General features: G+C 44.4%; 1 protein-coding gene across 2 annotated transcripts in view; it reads left to right on the plus strand.

Moving 5' to 3' along the window:
• Positions 1-22,882, plus strand: part of LAMC1 (laminin subunit gamma 1) — a 120,277-nt gene that overhangs the window by 83,212 nt on the left and 14,183 nt on the right. For both annotated transcript variants that reach the window (XR_014512667.1, XM_083446470.1), the window contains exons 6-20: positions 1,397-1,514; positions 1,782-1,880; positions 2,855-2,991; positions 3,240-3,362; positions 3,472-3,661; positions 5,614-5,726; positions 8,619-8,840; positions 9,626-9,814; positions 14,139-14,384; positions 14,809-14,962; positions 15,659-15,801; positions 17,927-18,105; positions 19,393-19,549; positions 20,843-21,048; positions 21,396-21,475. Coding sequence is in view for 1 of the 2 variants with exons in the window: in XM_083446470.1 (XP_083302596.1) it covers positions 1,397-1,514; positions 1,782-1,880; positions 2,855-2,991; positions 3,240-3,362; positions 3,472-3,661; positions 5,614-5,726; positions 8,619-8,840; positions 9,626-9,814; positions 14,139-14,384; positions 14,809-14,962; positions 15,659-15,801; positions 17,927-18,105; positions 19,393-19,549; positions 20,843-21,048; positions 21,396-21,475 (2,356 nt within the window). In the remaining variant the exon portion in view is untranslated. The remainder of the gene's footprint in view (positions 1-1,396; positions 1,515-1,781; positions 1,881-2,854; positions 2,992-3,239; positions 3,363-3,471; positions 3,662-5,613; positions 5,727-8,618; positions 8,841-9,625; positions 9,815-14,138; positions 14,385-14,808; positions 14,963-15,658; positions 15,802-17,926; positions 18,106-19,392; positions 19,550-20,842; positions 21,049-21,395; positions 21,476-22,882) is intronic.

Consider the following 22,882-nt stretch of genomic DNA (forward strand, 5'->3'; position numbering starts at 1 on the left):
GGATTATTTAGAGTGTGTTATCGAAGTGGGCTTCTTGGGAAGCTGATTGTTGATCCTTGCTTTAATGGATTGTGACCTATATTATTTCAGATAAAGCCTCCTGCTTATGAAACCCCAAAGCCTATATAGTTTGGTTCTGTATTCTTTCAGTATAAGAACTTAAAATGGTTGGGGGTGAAGTCAGTGTGCCCTGCAGTTCTGGAATGACCTTCCAGGTGAGGTCTGAGAGTGGGCATCTCTCCTCACCTTTGGGGCAGAGGGGGGAGTGCCAAGTCTTCTGTGAAAGCTTTTTAGATTGCTGAGTCTGGTGGCATTTGGTCTGGCTGCCACAGGCCCAGGATATCTGAGTCTGCACTGCGTCAGAGCCCAGGTGGAAACTCTTTGACAGAATGCACCTCTGTACAGAAACAGTCCCTGCCAATAGACAAGGGCCACCTTAAAGGAAAAGGGCTGTGCTAGAATTCTTCTTCCTGCCATCTGCTGTCCTTTATTTGAGGAATCTTATTCATGGAGCATTTCATCACTCGAACCGCCACCTGCCACTGGAAGTGCTGCAGTCCAGACTCAAGTTGCCACCTCAGTGAAAGCTAGACTTTTGCTTTATGTATTTAATAGGACACCAGGGTCTTGTGGCTTTGCTGGTCTGATTTATGTAGAAGCTGAACGTTCTACAACCCGCAGCCCATAGAGAGATATGGTAACACTGCTTTTAAATAAATGAAATTATGTACACAAAGCCCAGGTTATAACTCAGATCAGCAAAAGAGAGCGGGGTGGGGGGGTGGAGTCTGCTGCTTCCTACAATTGACAAGCCAATCATAAGCTGCTTTTTAAACTCCCTCAATTGCAGTGGACAGAAAGTTGGATATTGAACTTCTCAAAAACACCATATAACTAAATAACTAGCAGCGCAGTTCATGCTCTTTTGCCTCACAGAATGTTCAGGATTTTTGTGTGCATGGGCTTAGCCTATTCTGAGCTGTGCCAACAAGAATCAAAATAGTTTGTTTTACATTGTATTGGGGCAAAAGGTTGTTCTTGCTAAGTATATGCACACTGGGGGGGGGGGGGGAACACACACCATATAACTGCCAAGTATTAAATTATGGATGATTGCAGCTTCAATATAGGATAAGTCCTGATTTGAGTGTGTAGGTTGGAAACCGTTAGATGGTTAACACATCTTGCATATTTTACTTCAGATTACTTCATCTAGATAACATTGTTTTAGTCTGGGGTGGAGGGACTATAGAAATGATATACTATTGTGACTGCCTTTGCCTATTCTAGGATCCTGGTCCCTCCCTATTTAAGGGCCTAGTTTGAAGAACAAATAGTGCAGTTTTTGTGTTGATTTGCTTTTTAATAGTACCTTGATCTCATTTTGTACACACAGGCTCCCTCAGCACTCAGTGTGACAACTATGGGCGGTGCAGTTGTAAGCCTGGTGTGATGGGCGACAAATGTGATAGATGTCAGCCCGGCTTCCACTCTCTCACAGAGGCCGGTTGCAGGTAAACGTTGACTGACCCTAGATCAATATATAGATGAAAGTAGTGGCTGTGACGGAGAATGTGCAACAGGGATGAGGAACCTCCTGGTGTTGCTGGGCTGCAGCTCTCATCATTCCTGACCGCTGGCCATGATGGCTGGGGGCTGGTGAGAGTTGTGGCCCATCCATACCTGCAGGGCCTCAGGTCCCCTTCCTGATATATTGCCTGGAAACTTGGTTTCCTTCTTCTCCTCAGTGCTCTGACTGGACTTCTTTGCTTCTCTTCCAGGCGGTGCTCTTGCAATCCTGCTGGCAGTATGGACGAGTGCAACATGGACACGGGGCGTTGTACCTGCAAAGACAACGCTGAGGGCTTCAACTGTGAAAGGTAGTGGGGTTTGCATTACGTCGCAGGATTTTGAATGTGGGACTTGACCCATTTGTTGCTCTTTGCCTTTCTGCGCTTTGCAGGGCTCAGAGCAGTGTACAAGAGGGATGATCCCTTTTTTATCCTTACAAAAAATCCATGATGCAGATCAAGCTTAAGAGATGGCTGCTTTTTGAAAGGCTTCTTAATGACTCTGATGGTTGAGAGCAGCTCCTGACGTTTCAGTCCATTTCTCACAAAGAGCAGGTGGGGTAATAAATTGGCACCTGTGCTGGGATTGAGTGAAAAGATTTCACTTGAGAATGTTGGGCTCAGTTTTTGTTGGGGAGATGGAAGAGAAATTTGGGCCACTGAAATGAGGCCATTTTGCCAATTGAGAATTAAATTGGTAGAGATTCACTTGGCAGCAGTGGCTCTCCCCCCCCCCCCCTTCTCAACTTGCAGCAGTTCTTCTGCTGTTAGTGAGAACAAGCCCTTTAGGGCTCAGTAACGTTTGTTGTGGAACGCGCTGTTGTTATCCTAGCAAAAGCACAGGGTGAATTTGATTATCTGTGACAGGTGGATGTCTTTAGACACCCCCTTGTATCCTTGTGCAGAGGTTGGGTCGCAGCTCTCCAACAGAACATGGATATAGCCATGGAAATAACAATTGCCTTATAAAGTGAGGAATGGTTCTGAGTAGGAATTAGAGTCCAGCTTTTCCGGGTCAAAGACCAGCATCTATCTGCTGCACAACAGAAGAAAGACAATCTCTAGCAATACTTTTTCAGGATGCTGGCTGTTATTTTACCAGAATGGAAGACTTCCTCAGATTTAGTGTGAAATTCTGCCACAAAGTGGTCTAGCTTGACTGTAAGAAATATTGTGGATGCAGCTCTGTGGCCCAGTTAAATGAAACTCTTAAAGAAGTGAAGGCAGAAGATCAATGTGGGAGATGGATTAGAAGTGCTTAGTGGTTTTTTACTTTATTTTAGGTGTAAACCTGGCTTTTTTAACCTGGATCCCGCCAACCCAAGGGGATGCACTCCCTGCTTTTGTTTTGGGCACTCATCTGTCTGTACCAATGCTGTTGGATACAGCATCTACCGAATTACCTCCAGCTTTCAGTATGGTAAGTGCAAGTTTCAATCTAACTTGAACAACTCCTGCCCTATACCTTAAAAGCTTTAACATTTTCTTTTCACAAGATAGAGACTGCTGCCTGATTCCAGCTGCACTGCAGTAGAACATGGTTTGTGTTGCAGAAAATATAAATTAAATTAAATTATAAAATGATAAGGTTACATCAAGAAAAGCACAGGCTATGCAGCAAATTAGTTTGGCAGTGCTTAAGTTGCAGCTTCTTTTTGTGGCTTTCAGGAAAGGAGGACTGGCACGCAGAACAGCGAGATGGCTCTGAAATCTCAGTTCAGTGGATTAGTGAGACTCAAGAAATATCTGTGATCTCAGAAACTCCCTTTCCCATCTACTTCATTGCTCCAGGTATATAACAAGAGTGGCATGGTTATTTGCATGGACCGGTAGCGTGCTAATATTTACAACTAAACTCTTTACCATTCCTTGGATGTGGACTTTGTTACTTCCCTTTCAGGCAAGTTCCTTGGGAATCAAATCTTGAGTTACGGCCAAAACGTGACATTCTCTTTTCGGGTCGATAGGCGGGACACACGCCTTTCTGCGGAGGACATAGTGCTTGAAGGTGCTGGCCTGAGAGTATCCGTACCTCTGATTGCTCAAGGCAACTCCTATCCCAGTGAGAGCACCCTGAAGTATGCCTTCAGGTGAGGGCATGTATATTGTGTTTTTCTAATCTGGGGAAGTTCAGGGTTGATTGAAGGAGCAGCAAATGGCTTTAACCAGAATCTAACGCAGCACAAAATGTTTCTTTAAAGAGAGTGCAGTTTTGGATTGGAATTCTAGCTGTGGCCAGCTATGAATTACTTAGCTTGAATCATTGATAAAAGCCGCCTACAAAAACTCTGGGAACAATGAGATTGTGGTTTTTTTCAACAATTTGAAGTTGGCTCATAATTATTGTGCATGCATGTCTCTGTTCTAAGATGTAGGCATGTTATTCCCAATGCCACTTGGCAGACAGTATCCTGCATATTAAGAGGGGGGTTTTCCTTGTATCGAGTGGATGAAGAATACCTCTTTTAACACAGCTCTATGCAGCGTTTTTTAAAAAGTAATTTGTATTAAAAATAATGCTACTTTAAAAATGTCTGCTGCCAATTTAATTATGCAGTAGATTTTTAACTGATTACCTTAACCAATTGTCTGATGTTTGTAGCCCAAACAATATGGCAGCATCACTTAAGAGAGCTACGCTTTCGAGGCTAAAAAGTGTGAAGCTCTGATTTTGGGGGGGAAAGGAGGGGTTATGATCCAGCCAGAGTTGAGCACTTTTGAAGTCCTGTTAGTATTAATTGGGGAGAGTTAAGAGTGCACCCAACTTTTCCCTTTCAACCAGTGTGTCTGCAGGTGCTTGCTTCACTTTTGTGGGATCATGTCTAAATTTTGTTTGAGGACACACATACATATTTTCAGCTTAAAATGGACTGAGTGTTTTATCCCACATGGTTATTAATAAAGGGCTAATTCAGACTGTACTCTAAAAACATTCTTTAAAACATTATAGCTTCATCCTGTATTGGTTTGTTGTTTTTCCTGTCCTTCCTCTGAATAGCTCAGGGCAGCTTATGTTTTAGACCCAGCTTTGATTCAACAGAACCAGCCCCCTGGGTCTTCAGACCACCTTCTCTGACTTTCTCAATGTGGATAGTTTCTTGTCCTATTTATGGATGCATTTTGTCCCCAGCTCTTCAGGGCTGCCACCTTTCTTTCTCTTCACTGCCAATATAATGTTAAAAATGCAACTGGAACAAAGCATGCAAAATAGACCTGTCTTGTGTGCATCGTTCCCCCTCAGGTTGAACCATTTGCTGTGCTAGGGCTTGCCGATCAGAAGGTTGGCGGTTCGAATCCCCACGGCGGGGTGAGCTCCCGTTGCTCGGTCCCTGCTCCTGCCCACCTAGCAGTTTGAAAGCACAAAGTGCAAGTAGATAAATAGGTACCGCTTTATAGCATGAAGGTAAACAGCGTTTCCGTGCGCTGCTCTGGTTCTCCAGAAGCGGCTTAGTCATACTGGCCACATGACCTGGAAGCTGTATGCCGTCTCCCTCGGCCAATAAAGCAAGATGAGCGCCGCAATCCCAGAGTCATCCACAACTGGACCTAATGGTCAGGGGTCCCTTTACCTTTACCTTTACCTTTACACACTCTAATAGCTTTTTAAACATAGCTGTTACAACTTGACAGTGGTGCCTATTCAAATGGGATGATGGAGGGATAGTGGGCTGCATGGCAGCTGCTGTGTGGGACTTTTGGGTGTTAATGGCTCTGGAAATCTTGGCTAACCAGCTGATGGCTGGGCAGGCTAGAGTGAGTGTGACCTCCTTCAAGCACTGCTGGCACGCCACTGCCAGGTGGGGGGCAAAGAATGGGAAGTTGCTCCAGAAGCTCTTAGCCTGGTGGGATGGAAAGGAAGAAACAAATAAAAGTGCCTAACCCTTTGGACTAATCCCTGAGTAGAGGCAAGTGCCCCCCCCCCCCCAATAATAATACAGTAACATTGCACAGTTTCTTGAGTTGTCCTGTAGGAGGGGAATGACTAATCTCACAAGTGAATGCTTTAGAGGTTTAAAAGTGATGCATGTTTCTTCCCTGTTAGACTCCATGAAGCTGCAGATTATCCATGGAGACCTTCTCTTACCCCGTTTGAGTTCCAGAAGCTGCTGCACAACTTAACAGCCATCAAGATCCGTGGGACCTACAGTGAGAGGAGTAAGTTGCCACAGTAGTTGGATGATCAGGCTGCATGGGTGTCAAGCACGTTAGCCTCTTTGCATCAAGAAGGAGAGGAAATAGGCCAGAGCCTGGGAACTGCAAGCCTTCCAGATCTTGTTGGACTGCAGCTTCTACCGTCCCTGAGAACTGGGCCGGCTGACTGGGGCGGACGGGAGTTTGAGTCCAGCTGCATCTGATGGGACACAAGTTCCTCATCCCTGGAATATTGTCATTCAGCTATTGTTGGATGATGGTAAATGTTGTAGATTTGCTAAATTGCGGATATTTTCCAGTAATGTTTAAGTTTAGAAGAGGGCCAGAGGAAAATTCTTAACATTTTTCAGTAAATCTCAGAGCTGAACGAGCACTTATAATAAATGTCGAAATGCTGTTGTCATTGACCAGCAAATAACATTTTCCTGAGAATTTAACAGATCATCTTGATTTTGCCAACACCTCCCTGCTTTCCCATGTAAATCGCAGAACTTTCTGAATTATGTTCAGAAGTTGCCCATAATGTAAAGCTATTCTGATACAATGCAGAAAGCATCTGTTAAATATGTCTAAAATGTATGGAATTTGCAGAAGCATTGGTAAGTTACGCATGCTTTGGTGAATAGCTTTGCTGAAAGGGGGGGGAGGGAGAAATGCAGGAAAATTGTGGTGTAATTAACATTCCTTTCATTGCAAACATGCAGGGACACCTAGGGCTGTGGCTGTAGTCAGAGTTCGCTACCCAAAATGTAAACATCCTTCCATCAAAATATAGTCCCATAAAATTGTTTTATACGCGAAGCAGAGCCCTTCCTAAGGGCGATTTCTAGGGCATGACTTTCAGCAACGAGCCAGTTAGAGGAGCTCTAGAGTTTTGCTGGGAGCTCTCACAACAAATGTTTATAAAGGATGAGTTAAAAAGTTAGGCTGGGCCAAGAGATCAGCCAGTCCATCTGCGAAGGGGCGGTAGCTGTGGGGGCTCTTTCCTGACCATATAAGCCGAAGGAATGGTGTGTGCAAATACATTTTATGGTAGTGAAAGCTGCATTCTTTACCCACTCCCATGCTTTTACAAGGAGGGTTTTTTGGCAAGTTGCCACCTCTGCTTGCCTGTTAGCTCTGCTGTGCAAAGGCCTCTCCCTGCTTTGGTCTCTCAGCATCACATGGAGGCCCAGGGCAGATGTAGCACTTGCAGATCAGGAGCCAGCCGCAGAGATGCACCTTCCCTCCTGCCATCTCTGGAGCAGTTCCACTTGCCAGCACTAACTGTGGTTTCATGTTGCATGTGCCTGCATGCAAATCAGGGACTAGAGAATAAAAGCTATGGTTTTGAGCAGATTTGTGAAGCGTAGATATGAGGGATCTTTGCTTCACATCTCATGCAAAATGATAATTCACACAAAGCAGGAGAGGAGGCAGGCCTGGTCTAGGGAGGGCAGGAGGAAGTGGGATGGAGTGTTTGTTCCTGGCCCCTGGTGCAGTTGGTAGCAAAGAAGTTCTTTTTTCTGCGCATTACATAATGGGTCCCTTGTGCTCATAAGATTTACCAACCTTGTAGACTGTATCAGGAACAAATTCGTATCACAGAGCCTGAATGGTATTGAAGAGGGATCTAGTCCAGTTCCCTTTCCTCAGTCAAGAGCCTATGCAGACTAATGCATTTGAGTGGCACAAAGAGAGTGCAAGGGACTGTGCACTGCAGACACATATAATTCAGCTGGTGGAAGTAAATAAAGCTTTGTTGTAGGCTGCCCAGAATGGCCAGGGAAACCCAGCCAGATGGGTGGGGTGTTGTTATCATCACCATCACCATCATGCTGTGTAGGCCACATTCTTATGGCTGCTAGTCAGATTCACCCGGGAGAAAAATAGTTCCCGGCCTTAAATATGGTCGGCATTTAGACTCTCCCAGAATGAGCTAAAACTCCACCCACAGAGAACTCTCAAAATCAGATTTTTTTAAAAAAATGTTATACACACACACACACACACACACACACACACACACACAGAGCATCAGTAAAAAACATAAGGTTTATAGTTCAACTTGGGATTTGGCTACTTTAGTAAAGGAAAAGCGTTTTATATGCGTTATAACACTGTGACACCAGATGACACTGTAGAGTCCTGTCTTTCACCAACGTGATTTCCCATAATAAAGTTTACAATGTGTTTTCCTGAAACACTTTTTTGATGTGTCTAGAACAGGCATTAGGCAAACTCGGCTCTCTAGATGTTTTGGGACTACAACTCCCATCATCCCTAGCTAACAGGATCAGTGGTCAGGGATGATGGAAGTTGTAGTCCCCAATCATCTGGAGGGCCAACTTTGTCTATGCCTGGTCTAGAACCAGCCTTGCAGTGCACAAAATGTATAATTTGACATGGATGAATTAGAAAGGTTTTTTTAAACCAAAACCTAATACTTTGATTTATTTTTATGCTATCTTCTAAGCAGAAACACATGGAAGATAATTTTGTTGACATTTAAACCATACGTTCACCTAGTGCAACAGTGCTGCCAATAGTTATGGTCATTTCTAATCCCTCATAGGAAGGTTTGTAAAACAACCAAGGAATTAAGAATTGACTACGGGAGTGGAAAGTGTGGTGAAAGTAGCCACAGAATTTGCTGGTGGGGAAGTTGAAAGGATGGAGCTGGTTCCTGCCCTCCTCACTCTCATCCCACACGCGTCCTGACCAGGGCCTTAGGGAGAAGGTCACCTAGAGGGTCACATCTGTCAGGCCCACAGCTGGAAATCTTGAACATGTGAACATGTGTTTTGTCTTGGACAGGATTCAGGTTCTTTGCTTCCAAAGGTGTTCTAAGCTTCTACACTTCTAATAGTTAATGATAGTCACATTTGCATGTATGAACCACATCTTTTCTTCCAGGTGCTGGATACTTGGATGATGTCACTATTGTGAGCGCTCGGCCCGGGTCTGGAGCACCAGCAACGTGGGTGGAGAGCTGTACGTGTCCCACAGGATACCTGGGGCAGTTCTGTGAACGATGTGCCCAGGGCTACAGGAGGGAGACCCCTAGTCTTGGGCCCTATAGTCCGTGTGTGCCTTGCTTCTGCAATGGGCACAGTGAAACGTGCAACCCTGAATCGGGTAAGAGAGAGTGCTCAGATGGTGTTGGGGTTTTAACTTTTTATTTTTGAGCTTTGCCATTAGACCTAGAATATGATATTAGCCCAGGAAGTCTCATTGAATTGATAGCATTGGCAGTTGACCTGAGATTGAAAAAAGTACTTATTCACACAGCATGTAGTTGTCCTATGGCAGTTTCTCCCACAAGAGGGAGCGATGCCCACCAGCCTGGAATGTTGGTTCCTAGGAGCTGCACATGGGGACCCAGGAGCTGTTTGTGGGCTTCGCGCAAGCTTCTGGTTGGCCACTGGGAGATCCAGCAGCCAGGCTCTTACGTTCTTATGAGTTTGAATATTCATGCCACCCGACAACTGCTTTCCCAGGTGCATTGGTAGTACCTGATCACAGCAAAGAACAAGCCAGTAGCTCCCTCTTCTGGCAAGCTGCCTGTATCTGTTTCTCAGTCTCTAATTTGAGGCCTGTGGCACTTTACATAGATTGAAGCCAAGCAGCCGGAGTTGAAAGTGTTCTCAGAGGACATTCCCCTCTTCCTCATTTAGTTTTACTTTTCAGTTCTCTCTCCCCCCCCCCCTTTGGTAATACAGTCAATGGCAAGCAGTCAATGGAAAGACAAAGCCATAAGCGAAAAGATAAATCCAGCCCTGTGCCTTGTCCACATCCTAAAGCTTAAGCACATAATGTTTCCGGAAAAGGCCATGTGCTGAGAAATTAGTCTGGGCCAGGAGAGATTAACTGGCTGCATAGACTTGGGGAACAAACCGCCCTCTTTCTCCCACCTAAAACAGGAGCCTGTGACTGCAGGGACAACACAGCAGGTCCTCACTGTGAGAAGTGCAGCGATGGCTATTATGGAGATGCAACCACAGGCAGCTCTTCCGACTGCCAGCCGTGTCCGTGTCCAGGGGGATCAAGCTGTGCCATAGTGCCCAAAACCAAGGAGGTGGTGTGCACCAGTTGCCCAGCGGGTACCACAGGTATGCTGCCATACATGAAGCTTCAGTTATGCATGTTCACATGCTACTTGTCAGAGGTCTCTTAAGGGGGGGTGGAAATGGTTGAATGATGTTCCATACACTTTATTACTTTTTTTAATACAGGGGTGGGGAACTTTTTACAGCTCAAGTTCCACATACCTTCATTGACAACTACCTGGGGGGTTGGCAGGGTCCAGAATGTGAATGGAGCAATAGATGATGATGATGATTTATTTGATTTATATGCTGCTCTTTATCAAAAGATCCCAGGCCAGTATATAACATTAAAAACACATTTTACAGGACATAAAAATAAAAACATAGACAAAGCTATGTTTATGATAATGAAATAATCATAATAAAAGGTCCCCCCACCCCTTTAACAGACCATAGACTATATAATGGCCAAAGACCTGGGTGAAAGGATTGTTTTCGTCTGGCGCCTCAGGCATGTAATGATGATGTCAGGCAAGTCACCACCAAAAAGGCCCATTTTCATTTTGCCACCCTCTGAACCCCTCAGGGAGGGGGATATTGACAAGGACCTCCAATGACAAGCACATGCTCTTGCTTTTGTACATAAAATCATAGAATCTTAGAATTGGAAGGGTCATCTAGTCCAACCCCCTGCAATGCGGGAATCTCAGCTAAAGCATCCATGGCAGATGGCCATCCAGCCTCTGCTTAAACCTCCAAGGAAGGAGAGTCCACCACCTCTCGTGGGAGTCTGTTCCACTGCTGAACTCCTCTTACTATCAGCAAGCTTTTCTGAATGTTTAGTCGGAATCTCCTTTCTTGCAACTTGAAGCCATTGCCTCGAGTCCTGCCCTCAGGAGCAGGAGAAAACAAGCATGCTCCCTCTTCTGTTTGACAGTCCTTCAGATATTTTAAGATGGCTCCTCTTTTCCAGGCTAAATATCCCCAACTCCTTCAACCATTCCTCATAAGGCTTGGTTTCCAGACCCTCGGTCATCTTGGTCACCCTCCTCTGCACATGTTCCAGCTTGTCAGCATCCTTCTTAAACTGTGGTGCCCAGAATTGGACACAGTATTCCAGATGTGATCTGACCAAGACAGAATCGAGTGGTACTATTACTTCCCTTGATCTGGACTCTAGATTTCTGATGATGCAGTCTAGAATAGCATTCGCTTTTTTTGCTGCTGCATCACACTCTTGACTCATGTTAAGCTTGTGGTTCACCCCTAGATCCTTTTCATGTGTACTGCTAGTAAGCCAAGTGTCCCCCATCCTATATTTGTGCATCTGGTTCTTCCTGCCTGGGTATTGTTTGACTGGGGAAATGGACTTTGCAGCCCATCAGAGGGTGATACCTTTGCTTAAGAACTGTGGATAATAGGTATCCAGGAAAGCTGAAGACCAGCAAACACAAAAGAGGAACTGTCCCATTTGGTCACTGGCCTCATTGACCATTACAGCAAGTAGAAGACTTCACACACACACACACACACACACACACACACACACACACCTCTCCTTCCTGTCCTAGTGAATTGCAAGGCAGTTTAGATTTGGCCCCCAGATGAACTATTGGCTGATTCACCTGAGGAGAAGGCAGCCCCCCAAAAATTGTGCAACTTGTCTGCATTCCATGAATGAGCTTGTAAGAGTTGTGCAAGCCAACACAAAAAAACTTTTACATCTTAGTGTTGGCGGCTCCTTTGTATTTCTTATCAGCCCTAACAGCCATGATGCACCTGGAGTCCTGTTTCTTTGAAGTTCAAGTCGTCCCCTCCCCGTTAATCTTTAGTTCTACCATATCAATTAATGGATAGATGAAAATAACGATAGCTTTCTGTGCGGTGTCTGTGGCAGTTGCGAGAAGCCATCTGTCTGAATGTGCTTGAGAGGAGAGAGCCGTCTCCCATCCCTTTCTAAAGATTCTCCCAACTGAAATACATTTTCTGTCAACACAAGAACTAAAACATGCAAACATAAAACTCAAGGGTGTAGCCAGGAGCGGCGGGGGGCAGGGCAGCTGCCCCCCAAATCAATACAAATCAATACAAATCTGAGGTTCTGCCCCCTTAACAAACATCCTGGTTACGCCAATGATAAAACTCCTAGTCTATTGTGCCCTATAATACAAATATGAAACTAAAAGTGAACCTGTCCCAGTATCATACTGACACTCATCTACCCAAATGCTCGGCTGTTTATTTCTCCTTAGCATTTCCTGTTTTGCACTCTTTTGGTCTTTGTATGGATTATAAATTTGATTATACCTGTTTGCTCTCCATCATGTTTCAGCAAATTCCTTTTCAGTTTAAGGTTTTTACTGTTGCTTCACTTTTCAACTCTGCTTTCTTTCTTTTAACTCCTTGATTTTTCCAGTCATGGGGGAGGGCTTCCCCCTTGTCAAGATGGCATATTTCTTCCTTCTCATCTTGTATTTTGCCCAACCCCTTTATAGCTCTTAACTTTGGAATTTGTTGCCAGCCATAGTCGATTCAACTTAAATTTCTTCCCCTTTTCAAAAAGCATCTAAGTCTGCCCACAGAGCTGTCTTCTTTGTGCCATTTGCAACCATTCTTTGACATCAGTCTGCTGTTGCTTTTTCCTTTTGTAAGAAAATGACCAAGAAAGATGTTTTTAGCTTACATTTAGTTTACGCACACATTGGATTTCCCCTAAAAATTCCTTTCTTCCTCCTTTCCCTTTTGGTTTTTCTCTTTTATTCCTCCTGCCTTCCCCATATTACCTTCACTCTTTTATAAGCCTTCAAGAAGGACCTTGTGCTTAAATCTCGGAACAATGCCTTCTCTGTTTTCAGTTCTTTACAAGTTGGCTTGTCTTAATAGTATACTATTTAATAGTAGTATTTTATTCAGAGAGTTGGTGGCTGAATTTGGAAGCGTGGTTTATTGAGATGGGAATGAGCCTGTGCAAGTCTCAAGTTCTCTCTTGCTTCCCAGCGCTAGTGAAGAAGCCACAGGGAAGCTGTCATTTCCATTTTTGGTTAACCGGATTCAGCCAAACCATAAAAATTGCTACTGAACGCTAAACTGTGTTCAGTCTTAACCAGGGCTTTTTTTCATCCGGAAGTCACCGGAACTGAGTTCCGCAACCTCTTTGGTGCATTGCGGCACCTCATTGTAGCGCACTGGCAGCTGTCTAGCAGCACATTGCCCAGAGCTGCGTGTCGGAGGCTTTGGGCTGTATGCCCCTCATGGCTGTGGCACAGTGTCGGAGGCGACGTTGTAATGCGGCCACAGTGGGACAATTGGGCAGAGAAGCGCCCCCCCAAAGGTTCTCTTAGGGTTGTCCATCAAAAAAGCTCAACAACGTTTTGGGAGTCCCTTAACCTCTTTTTCTAGGAAAAAACACTGGTTGTAACCATGGTTTGCAACTAGGTTTTTTTAAACAAAGTAAGTTTTTTTAAATAATAATAATAATCAGATGTCAAAGCAAGCTACGATTTATAAAAAATGGAAGTGAAAGCCTTCAAACCTTGTGGTTACACCAGAGTGGAGGCATGAACCCAAGGCTACCACAGGCTCATTTCCTTCCCAGTGAACTACAGCTTATCATGTCAATTGAATAACTCCAGTATGACACAATGGTTTGATTGTTGGATTTGGACACGAAATACACATTTTCATATCCACAGTGCTTTACTTTCTCCCAGCACTGTTGTGAAGCTAAAGTACTACTCTGAGCTCTTTAGAGGAAGAAACAACATGCAGGTATAATAGACAAATGGGACCAGCAACAAAATTTTGCAGTGTGGCCTAAAGGAAGTATTTCTGTTCAAGGTTCCAGCCAAGCATTCTGTCCAGGCATGGCATTTCACACTCTTCCGTTTGTCTCACTTCACATGCTGTTGCTACTGAACACGCTTAGAGCTCATAGGACTGTTGGGAGGTGGTTTGACCCCTGGAGACTTTCTTTTGGAAATGCATTTCTTAAAATCTTGGGATTCTCCCAGCATCCCTCTTGTTTCAGTGGCTCCATTTTGGCTACAGTTCTGTTAGTATTCATCACCTGAGTTTCCAACCAAACTTGGCCCTCCAGCTGTTTGGGGACTACAATTCCCATCCCCCCTTACCACTGGTCCTGTTAGCTAGGGATGATGGGAGTTGTAGTCCCAAAACAGCTGGAGGACCAAGTTTGGCCATGCCTGGATTAAGTGATAAATGCAAGATCAATTTTCATTACTTGACTGAATTGCATGTTGGTGTTTGTGTGGATTAGAGTTCTGAAATTATAAACGTTTGGTTTCACTCATCCTGATATTTTTTAGGCTACAAAAGAACAGCATCCAAGAAAATTCATTTTGCTTTCTAATGTGCTTTGCCCTTGTAGGCAAACGGTGTGAATTGTGCGATGATGGCTATTTTGGAGATCCTCTTGGTGAGAATGGCCCCGCCAGGCTTTGCCGCCTCTGCCAGTGCAGTGACAACATCGACCCCAATGCTGTTGGGAATTGCAACCGCTTGACGGGCGAATGTCTGAAGTGCATCTATAATACGGCTGGTTTCTACTGTGACCGGTGCAAAGATGGATTCTATGGGAATCCCTTGGCTCAGAATACAGAGGACAAGTGCAAAGGTATGTGTCGGTAATACGTTCTTTGTTACAATCCAGTGGTCTAGGTTAGAACACAAGACGCTCCCCATCCCCTAGGCACTTGTAATCATTGTGGTGAAACTGAACATAATCTTTCGTCTTGAACTTGTAAAGAATAGTTGCTTGCCCTTTGCAGGGAGGCATCCCCGGATTTATGTATTGCAGCATTTTGAATAATAAAACACCTGAAATACAAAACAGTACTTTTGCACTCCCCCATTGAGAAGGCACCCTTCACACACCCCACTAAGGGGAGATGGTGAGACTTCTGTTTCCAACATGGTACAGAAGCGCTAAGAACAAAAAGTGTCTTGGGCTTCCTGCGACTTCAACTAGTCCACAGCTGTTCTCTGAACCCTTTCTTATTAGAAAATACGTGTTGATGAGTCCCCTTTTGCTCCTGCAGCTTGCAACTGTAATCCTTACGGCACGGTGAACTTACAGACCAACTGCAATCAAGTAACGGGGCAGTGTGAGTGCCTTCCGCACGTCACAGAAAGGGACTGCAGCTCTTGTCAGCCCGGCTTCTACAACCTGCAGAGCAGACAGGGCTGCGAGAGGTGAGCTGCGTCCCACTGCTCTCAACTTGTCACAGGAACTCTTTGGGAGAAGGTTAGGAGAGCAGTGGTGGCAAAAATGGTGCCTATAACTCCTTCCCAGAAGATCAATATGGTGGCACCCCTCCCTTCATATACCAACTTAAAATCCCACCTTTTCTTTGAAGACATTACTTAAACTTTTAGTCCCTCTTCCCTTCAGAAACTGCCTTAATAGCTACAGCTACACTTTGGCCAGTTCCTCCCTTCCTTTGCTTTTCCCTAGGCTGATAATAATAACCGGCTGAAATTTTGGGACATTGCTAATTACTATTGCAGGTGACTGTAACTGCATTGTAGGTCTGTTTCTGTGACCCTGAGGTGGATCTCAATCCAGTTCTTAGGAGGGAAGAAGTTGCTCCTCAAATAGTAGACTAGCATTTAGAAGGCTGCCTTATTGAGCTAGCAGTCTTCCACTTTGTGTTTAAGGCTTATATTTTTATGGAAAGCAGGCAAATGCACTTTAACTTGTATTTCATATTGGCACTTTTTGATGCAGCATTATTTCAGACCTCTCATGGCGAATGTGACCTGCATTGCACTGTACCCAAATCAAACATGATGGTCTTGTGCAGTCTTACTGCTTTAACTATGTGCCTTAATGCTAAAAAAAATGTGTTCTTCTTTTTCTTCTTCCTCCTCCTCCTCCTCCTCTGGTAGGTGTAACTGCCATCCATTGGGTTCCACTAATGGCCACTGTGAAATACAGACAGGGCAATGTGAATGCCAGCCAGGCATTACTGGGCAGCGTTGCGAGAGATGTGAGGCAAACCATTTTGGATTTGGTCCTGAAGGCTGCAAACGTAAGCAAGGGGGCAGGGAACATGGTTTTTCTTTCCCATCATTTTCGCTTACATTTGTTTATCACCATTTTTTCTTCTCTGTTGAAAATGTGTTTCATTGCTCACCGCTATTAGTGTGTTTATGGACTTGGACATCACAAGAGGCTCTTTGCGTCACCCTCCCCATTTTTTTTCTTTTGTCTGTCTGCTTCCTGCATGTTGTGTGAGTTTCAAGTCTATTGAGGATGTTTTTGCAGTTGTGTGAGTCTTAACTTTCTCCCTCTAGGGCATTATGATTGCATATACTTGTAGACCATCTGCTGCTCGTTGTCATAAACACTTGCTCTGAGTTTTGTCCCAGAACTGACCTGCTTTCTGGCTGTTTCACTCCTACGCCTCTACTCTGGAATGTGGCCTTTAGCTGCTAACTCGGGCTTGAGAACATGCAAAGTGTGTCAGATTGGGACATACATTCCTACTTCTCTAAACCCTCCCATCTCTGGTTCCCTAATATCTCAAGAGTAAAGTGAATCTAAGTGTTGGTTTGATACAGTGCCCCAATGAACATACATCTGTGGTTCCCTGCAAACCGTGGCTTGCAGATTGGAAGCTGGCCTCAGGAATATTGCTGTGTTCCCACCTTCCCTCTACAGAGCTGTCTTCCCTTTGCAGCATTATCCATAGTTTTATGTTGAATAAGTAAACATCTGATTGAGGATGGAAATCATTGTTTGGAAAGTGCTTGGGACCCAGTATTTGTGTTGGTGAGCATATAATGCTAAGCCCTGATTCCCCCTGGCAAGGAGAGGTTGGAGAATAGGGAAGGAAGGAGGACAAGGAAGCCTCCATTTCGGTTTGCAAGCCATGATTTCTGGGGAGCCAGCATTTGACCCAGTACGTGTGCACAGCTGTGCTGGCAAGTGTCATTTGAAGTGTGACTACATCTACAAGAGTAGAGAATTTATGCCAAGCTTTTTATATAGTTAAGCATGAATGTGGCCTTGCATGAATGGATTTCATATTATTAAGGTGTGACATGAGAAGCAGACCTCAAAGCTCCTTCGTAGGGTCTTGTTCTTGCCAACAGCAGATGAGGTGGTAAGTCTGTGTTCGTAAGAATGTAATGCTTACTAAATGAGTAGCTGTTTTAGTTTTGCTAGTAGCTCAATGTCTAAGTGCATTGGAAGATGCAAAATTATGTGGTTTTGCCTACCATTTTCATCTTGCAGGTGTATGTTGTATAATATGTACATTTGTAGATCACCCAGAAATACTCTCTCACAGCCCAGATGGAGCAAGTAAGGCTCACTGAGGTCCATGGGGAGAGTTTATATGTAGGTTTGCACAATTGCATCTTGATATTGATATTAAAAGACATATCAGATATGGGATATTCACCCAATACCTTTCCAAAAAGTCTTTGCTTCGCAGACCAGACAAATCCCATCATCACTGGTATTTTCACAGAGTGGGCACCCCTTTCAAACCTCCACCTTTTGGCCCACTTTTGCCCTTAGGCGGGATGAAAGTGTGTGTTTATTTGGATTAGCATAGAGTACTGACATGCACACTGGTTTTTCTTGGTCCCAACGAAAACCAGACTTGGAGGCATCTACATAATGAGAAGCAGGCTGAAAGAAACAGTTTGTTGCTTTCTTTGCTTTGTGTCGAGGACAAAGTTGACTTGGAAGGTTGTGCTTACACTTGAAGGAATAGCCACAATGCCATACAACATAATTCATGTGAAAATAAGGACACCAATAATTGGTTGGATGGGTCTTTCACAAAAGGTGCAAACTAGCAGATTTACTCACAAGTGATCCCTTAGGCTTCAGTGAGTCTTAACTTGCTCAAGCTGAGCTATCATGAAAGTGATTGCAAACTTTCATATGCATACGACTCACAGATCCAGTCAGCTGTAGTCATAAATGTACAGTTTCCACATCACACTAGACAGCAAACATTCCTTTATGCCTTAAAGACCAACAAATGTTAGTTTTGTTAATCCTGTGGCACTTTAAAGATGTTCGTTGGTCTTCAAGGCATAACAAAACCGTTTAAATGTGTCCTGAAATATATTCATCCAAATCCCCTTTTCTCATTTCCCTCTTCCTCATAATTATTTTTAAATCTTGTCTTTCTGCAGCTTGTGACTGTGACCCTGAAGGTTCTCGATCGCTTCAGTGCAAAGAGGATGGCCGCTGTGAGTGCAAAGAAGGTTTTGTTGGGAACCGCTGTGACCAGTGTGAAGAGAACTATTTCTACAATCGATCTTGGCCAGGCTGTCAAGAGTGCCCTGCATGTTACAGATTGGTGAAAGATAAGGTCAGGCTTGTAAAACTGCGTGTCTTTGTCAGTTCAACTAGGTTTGCAAATCATGGTTGTAAATGACCTTTGGTTGTAATAATCATATTTTGTTTGGGTGGTCATGTAATTATTAACCTGGAGAAATGAAGAGAGAGGGGGACATTGCTCAAGAGAGGGGAGGGTAGTGGGAGGAAAGCCCATTCTCAAGGCTGGCTCCAGATTTACAGCGTGTTGATCTGCACCGGCTTCATTTGTACATTATGCTGAGCCATGGTTTTTTCTCATCATGGAGTCATTGCACAGATGAGCAAAAAAGCCATGGCTTGCTTCTCCAAACTTGGTTTGTTTTCCAGCTGCTTTGCCTTGTGCCTCTATTTTGGCAAGCATGTGGGGTGGGGTAGCTGAACAAACAATGCTTAAGAAGGGCTGTTGGATTTGGAAGTAACGCCAAACCATTGTTTTAAGCCATGGCTTCACATAGTGGTTTGTTCATAGAAAGCAAACCATGGTTAAGTCAGCTGGATTGAGTTGGCTTTGAAAGTCTCTTAAAATACACACTTCCAAATGTCTAGGATCCAGAGGATGATAATGTACCAATTTGTACATAGTCTGGGATGTGTGGATAAGGTCTATTTATGTTAGAATTTTCAAAAAGCGAGTTCTCCAAATAGTCCTAACTGCAAGGCAAGGGGAGAAATAGCGCTGAAGGGTGGGGCAGACCTCTCAACCCCTTGCCCTTCTGGACTGCTTTGACCTGTCCAGAGGAGATTGACTAGTTGGGTCCAGTGTGTGGCGAGTGCATCACACCGTTGTGCAGGGGGTGGGGTTTTCTGCCCTTAAAAAGGCAGTGACAATCCCCCCACCCCGCTTCCTCAAAAAAAGTCTACAGCGGACCCATAACTTTTATTGCAAAGTGTTTCCTGGTTTACAATGCAGCTTCAGAAGTTGTTGGAAGAAACCAGTTATATCACCCAGGCATTTGGAGAAGTCTGCCAAATTGTTATCCATCCAGTTGAGTTTAACTGCTTGTTCTTTTAATATGTTCTTCAATATGTTAGGAACACTGTCGAAACCTTTGCAGATTATTTCCCACACAAGCATGAGTACTAAAAACTGGCAAATACGACGACCTTAGGCTTCTCCAGCTTATTTGGAAACATGTGCTAATTGTCGCCATGTGAAGTCCTGTACTTAATTGTAGAGAGAGATCTCTAGGTGAGGACTGAGTGATTCCCACTGGAATCTCAAACACTTGGCAAGCGGAAACATCTTTCCTCATCCCTCCTTTCTGTCATTTCTCTTTAGGTGGCAGAACAGCGGGAGAGATTGCAGGAGCTTGAAAATCTTATAGCCAACATAGGAACAGGTGAAGAAACCATAACTGATCAGGCTTTTGAAGACAGGCTGAAAGAAGCCGAACGGGATGTCATGGACTTGCTTCAGGATGCCCAAAACAGCAAAGGTGGGGGCACAGATTTCTTTCTGAATACCCTTGTTTCCCCAGGATTGTTGCATGTTATTGATTAGGCTTTTTTATTTGGGGTGGGGGGTTTAGTAATTCTGTCACTGCAGCAACTGAGGAGCTGAGATTGTCACTGTTCTCCCAAGGTGTGCTGCATTTGTATCTGCTTCTATAAATTACGTTCCATTGGGATAGCTCAGCTGATAGAGCATGAGACTGTTAATCTCAGGTTCATGGGTTCGAGCCCCACATTGGGCAATAGTTTCCTGCATTGCAGGGGGTTGGACTAGATGACCTTCACGGTCCCTTCCAACTCTGCAATTCTCTAGTTCTGTGATTTTGCCACGCTGGGATCATATGATGAGGTGGGCTAGAAATTCTCTTACAAATAAATTATAAATAAATATTTCAGAAGAGATGTGATCTTCTGAAAGTAATAACATTGAAGTAATTAGGTTTTAGTGTTTGATGGCGATAGCAGTGGTGTATTATTTTGTGATTATAAATGGAAACCAAATTTAAAAGTCTCTTTCCTAATAGTTTGATCCAAAGTGTACAGGTTCTTTTTCTGGATTTCCCAAATCAGAAAATAGCTTAATTTGTTCAACGGGCAATTGTGAAAGAATTTTGTAACTTGAAGTAGGGGTTTCCAGGGGTCTTGGTGGGGTTTTTTTGTTTTTTTATCCCCACCCTGTGTGCAGTAGAAAGAAGCCGTACCGTGGTTCCTATCTTAATGTGTTATTTGCAAGTGTTTTGTCCCTGCCCAAAGGAATATTTAATCTGAACTTTGATAGTGAAAGAGACAGCTGGGGAGAAAGGAAAGGGTAACAAGGGATGAATATAAGCAACTACAGTTAAAACTTTGTGTCAATCAGGGATTAGGAAAAACCAAGGGAGAAGAGATGAGTTCAGAGGAAGAACTTGATGAGATTCTGGTGGACTCCCTCTGCTTTTGCTGTGTGTGGTCCTAACAGAGAAGTGCTGCCCTCTTAAGAACACCTTTTATTGATTTTAAAGTTCACCTCCATGAAGTTCCTCTCTAAAATCCTCTGCCCAAGAATCTTTCAGTTTGACCATTTCCATATCCTTGGGAAATGCCTAAATGCTGCCAAAGTCTTGGGAGTTTTTGCATCCACCTTTCTTTACATTCCTGTTCACACTTTTTTCCTTTTTTTTTAGTAAAAGGAATTATCAGTAAAAGCATGTGGGCACAATGCCTTATTCTTGTTCATGCCTCATCTTTTTGTGCAATTAGTTCAGTCTGTCCGTGTTGCTTGGCTTGGTCTGTTCCAGATGTAGACCAGGGCTTGATGGATCGCTTGCAGGAGATCAACAGAACTCTGTCCGGCCAACTTGGTCGGTTGAGGAACATCCAGAACACAGTGGAAGAGACAGAGAATCTGGCTGAGCGGGCCCAGGCCCGGGTGGACAGCACGCAGGAACTGATTGAAACAGCTTCAGATATGCTACAGAGAGCAAGGGTGGCAGTTGCTAATGTGGTGAGTGGTTCTTGTGTTCCTTTTTGAAAGAGCTAAAATTACTGAATTTGAGTGCCTTGAATATTTGAGATATTGGCAACCTTGTGCTGAGTTCCTCTCTCTCTCATATGTTGAGTCATGAATAAGTGTTTTCTTGGGCCTCACTGCGTATTTCCATACCAACACTGACCAGGGGAAGAGGGAGAACCACACAAGACTTGCCTGTATCAGCAAGGGCCCCATATTTCTCACAGTGTCTAGCTCCAGTCCGTACTTTAGACCCAGTCGTAATCTGAGAAGGCAAATAGCTGCTGCTCATTTGTTTAAAAATATAAAAGACCTTAAAAGTCTGTTTGGTTCTTCTCCAGTCTATTACTCCACCAGAATCAACCAGCGACCCCAACAACATGACTCGCCTGGCAGAAGAAGCCCGCCAGCTAGCTGCTCGGTAAGGCCCATGGCATCTTTAGCATACCTTCTGCACTTTTAACCCTCTTGGTGTTGGTGAATACCATGCGCTTCCTTCGTGAAGGATCCCACGTGATGGAACCACCTCCTCATGGAGGTTCCGTCGTCCCACTCCATGATTTATTTTTGCCAGCAGGTGAAGACCACTTTCTTTACACTGGTATTTGGGAAAGGAGCTTGAGTAGAAATTGAGAATTTTTAGGACAGCTGCTGGTTGTACTTTTGGCCTGATGGATTAGCTGCTTTGTGATGGTGCTGCATTTTAGCCTGTTTTCCTTGTTTTCTCCATTTGTTCTGAGCATGGAAAGGGCAGTTGTATAAATGTAATAAATAATATAGCAACACATTGTCAAGAAACACAAGGCTGCCCCTCCTCAAGTCACTTTCATCTTTCCCTCTTGCAGCATACCTTAAGATCACACCTACCACCCTCCCTTTTACTGTTCTTCACACTTGAACCACCAGCCCAGCCCCTCTCTCCTTTGGGGGAACTGGTTCCTCCCTGCTCCCATTCTGTCCTCCATTTGCTCTTACCTTTCCATTTTGCCCTAAGGTGAATAGAACAAGGGAGGCCCATAATGGAGCAGTCTCAGCATAGCCATAAACTGCTTGAATGGTGCTGCTTCTGATTGCACCTTAACAAGGCATATTTATTTTTTCCACAGTACTGAATGCACAGTGCATACTTAAGCACTGTTTAGGTTACAAAGGGGTGTTTGCATGCAGATTCCACTTCTGAAATGCATGGTGTGCAGTTTCTCATTGTGCTTCTTTTCAGGAGAAGAAAAACCTACAAAAAGCATACATGAAAGCATAACTAATGTGTTACATATATATTTTGTGCTCAGGTATATCTGTATATATCAGATATATATATCTGTATATATCAGGTATATCCGGGTGCCCCCTCAACTAGCTTGAGGGACGCGGGTGGCGCTGTGGGTAAAACCTCAGCGCCTAGGACTTGCCGATCGTATGGTCGGCGGTTCGAATCCCCGCGGTGGGGTAAGCTCCCGTCGTTCGGTCCCAGCTCCCCACCTAGCAGTTCGAAAGCACCCTTAAGTGCAAGTAGATAAATAGGTACCGCTTTATAGCAGGAAAGTAAATGGCGTTTCCATGTGCTGCGCTGGTGCTGGCTTGCCAGAGCAGCTTCGTCACGCTGGCCACGTGACCCGGAAGTGTCTTCGGACAGCGCTGGCCCCCGGCCTCTTGAGTGAGATGGGCACACAACCCTAGAGTCAGACACGCCTGGCCCGTACGGGCAGGGGTACCTTTACCTTTATATCTGTACGTAAATTCAAAATGCTTTGTAAGAACTGGCCCTGAAGGGTGCAGTCTCAGCCAGATAAGCGAGTATATTGCCTTTCTGCTCAAAGCGAGAATGTCA

This window comes from Podarcis tiliguerta (genome assembly GCF_965153285.1).
Source record: "Podarcis tiliguerta genome assembly, chromosome: 6".
NCBI lineage: Eukaryota > Metazoa > Chordata > Lepidosauria > Squamata > Lacertidae > Podarcis > Podarcis tiliguerta.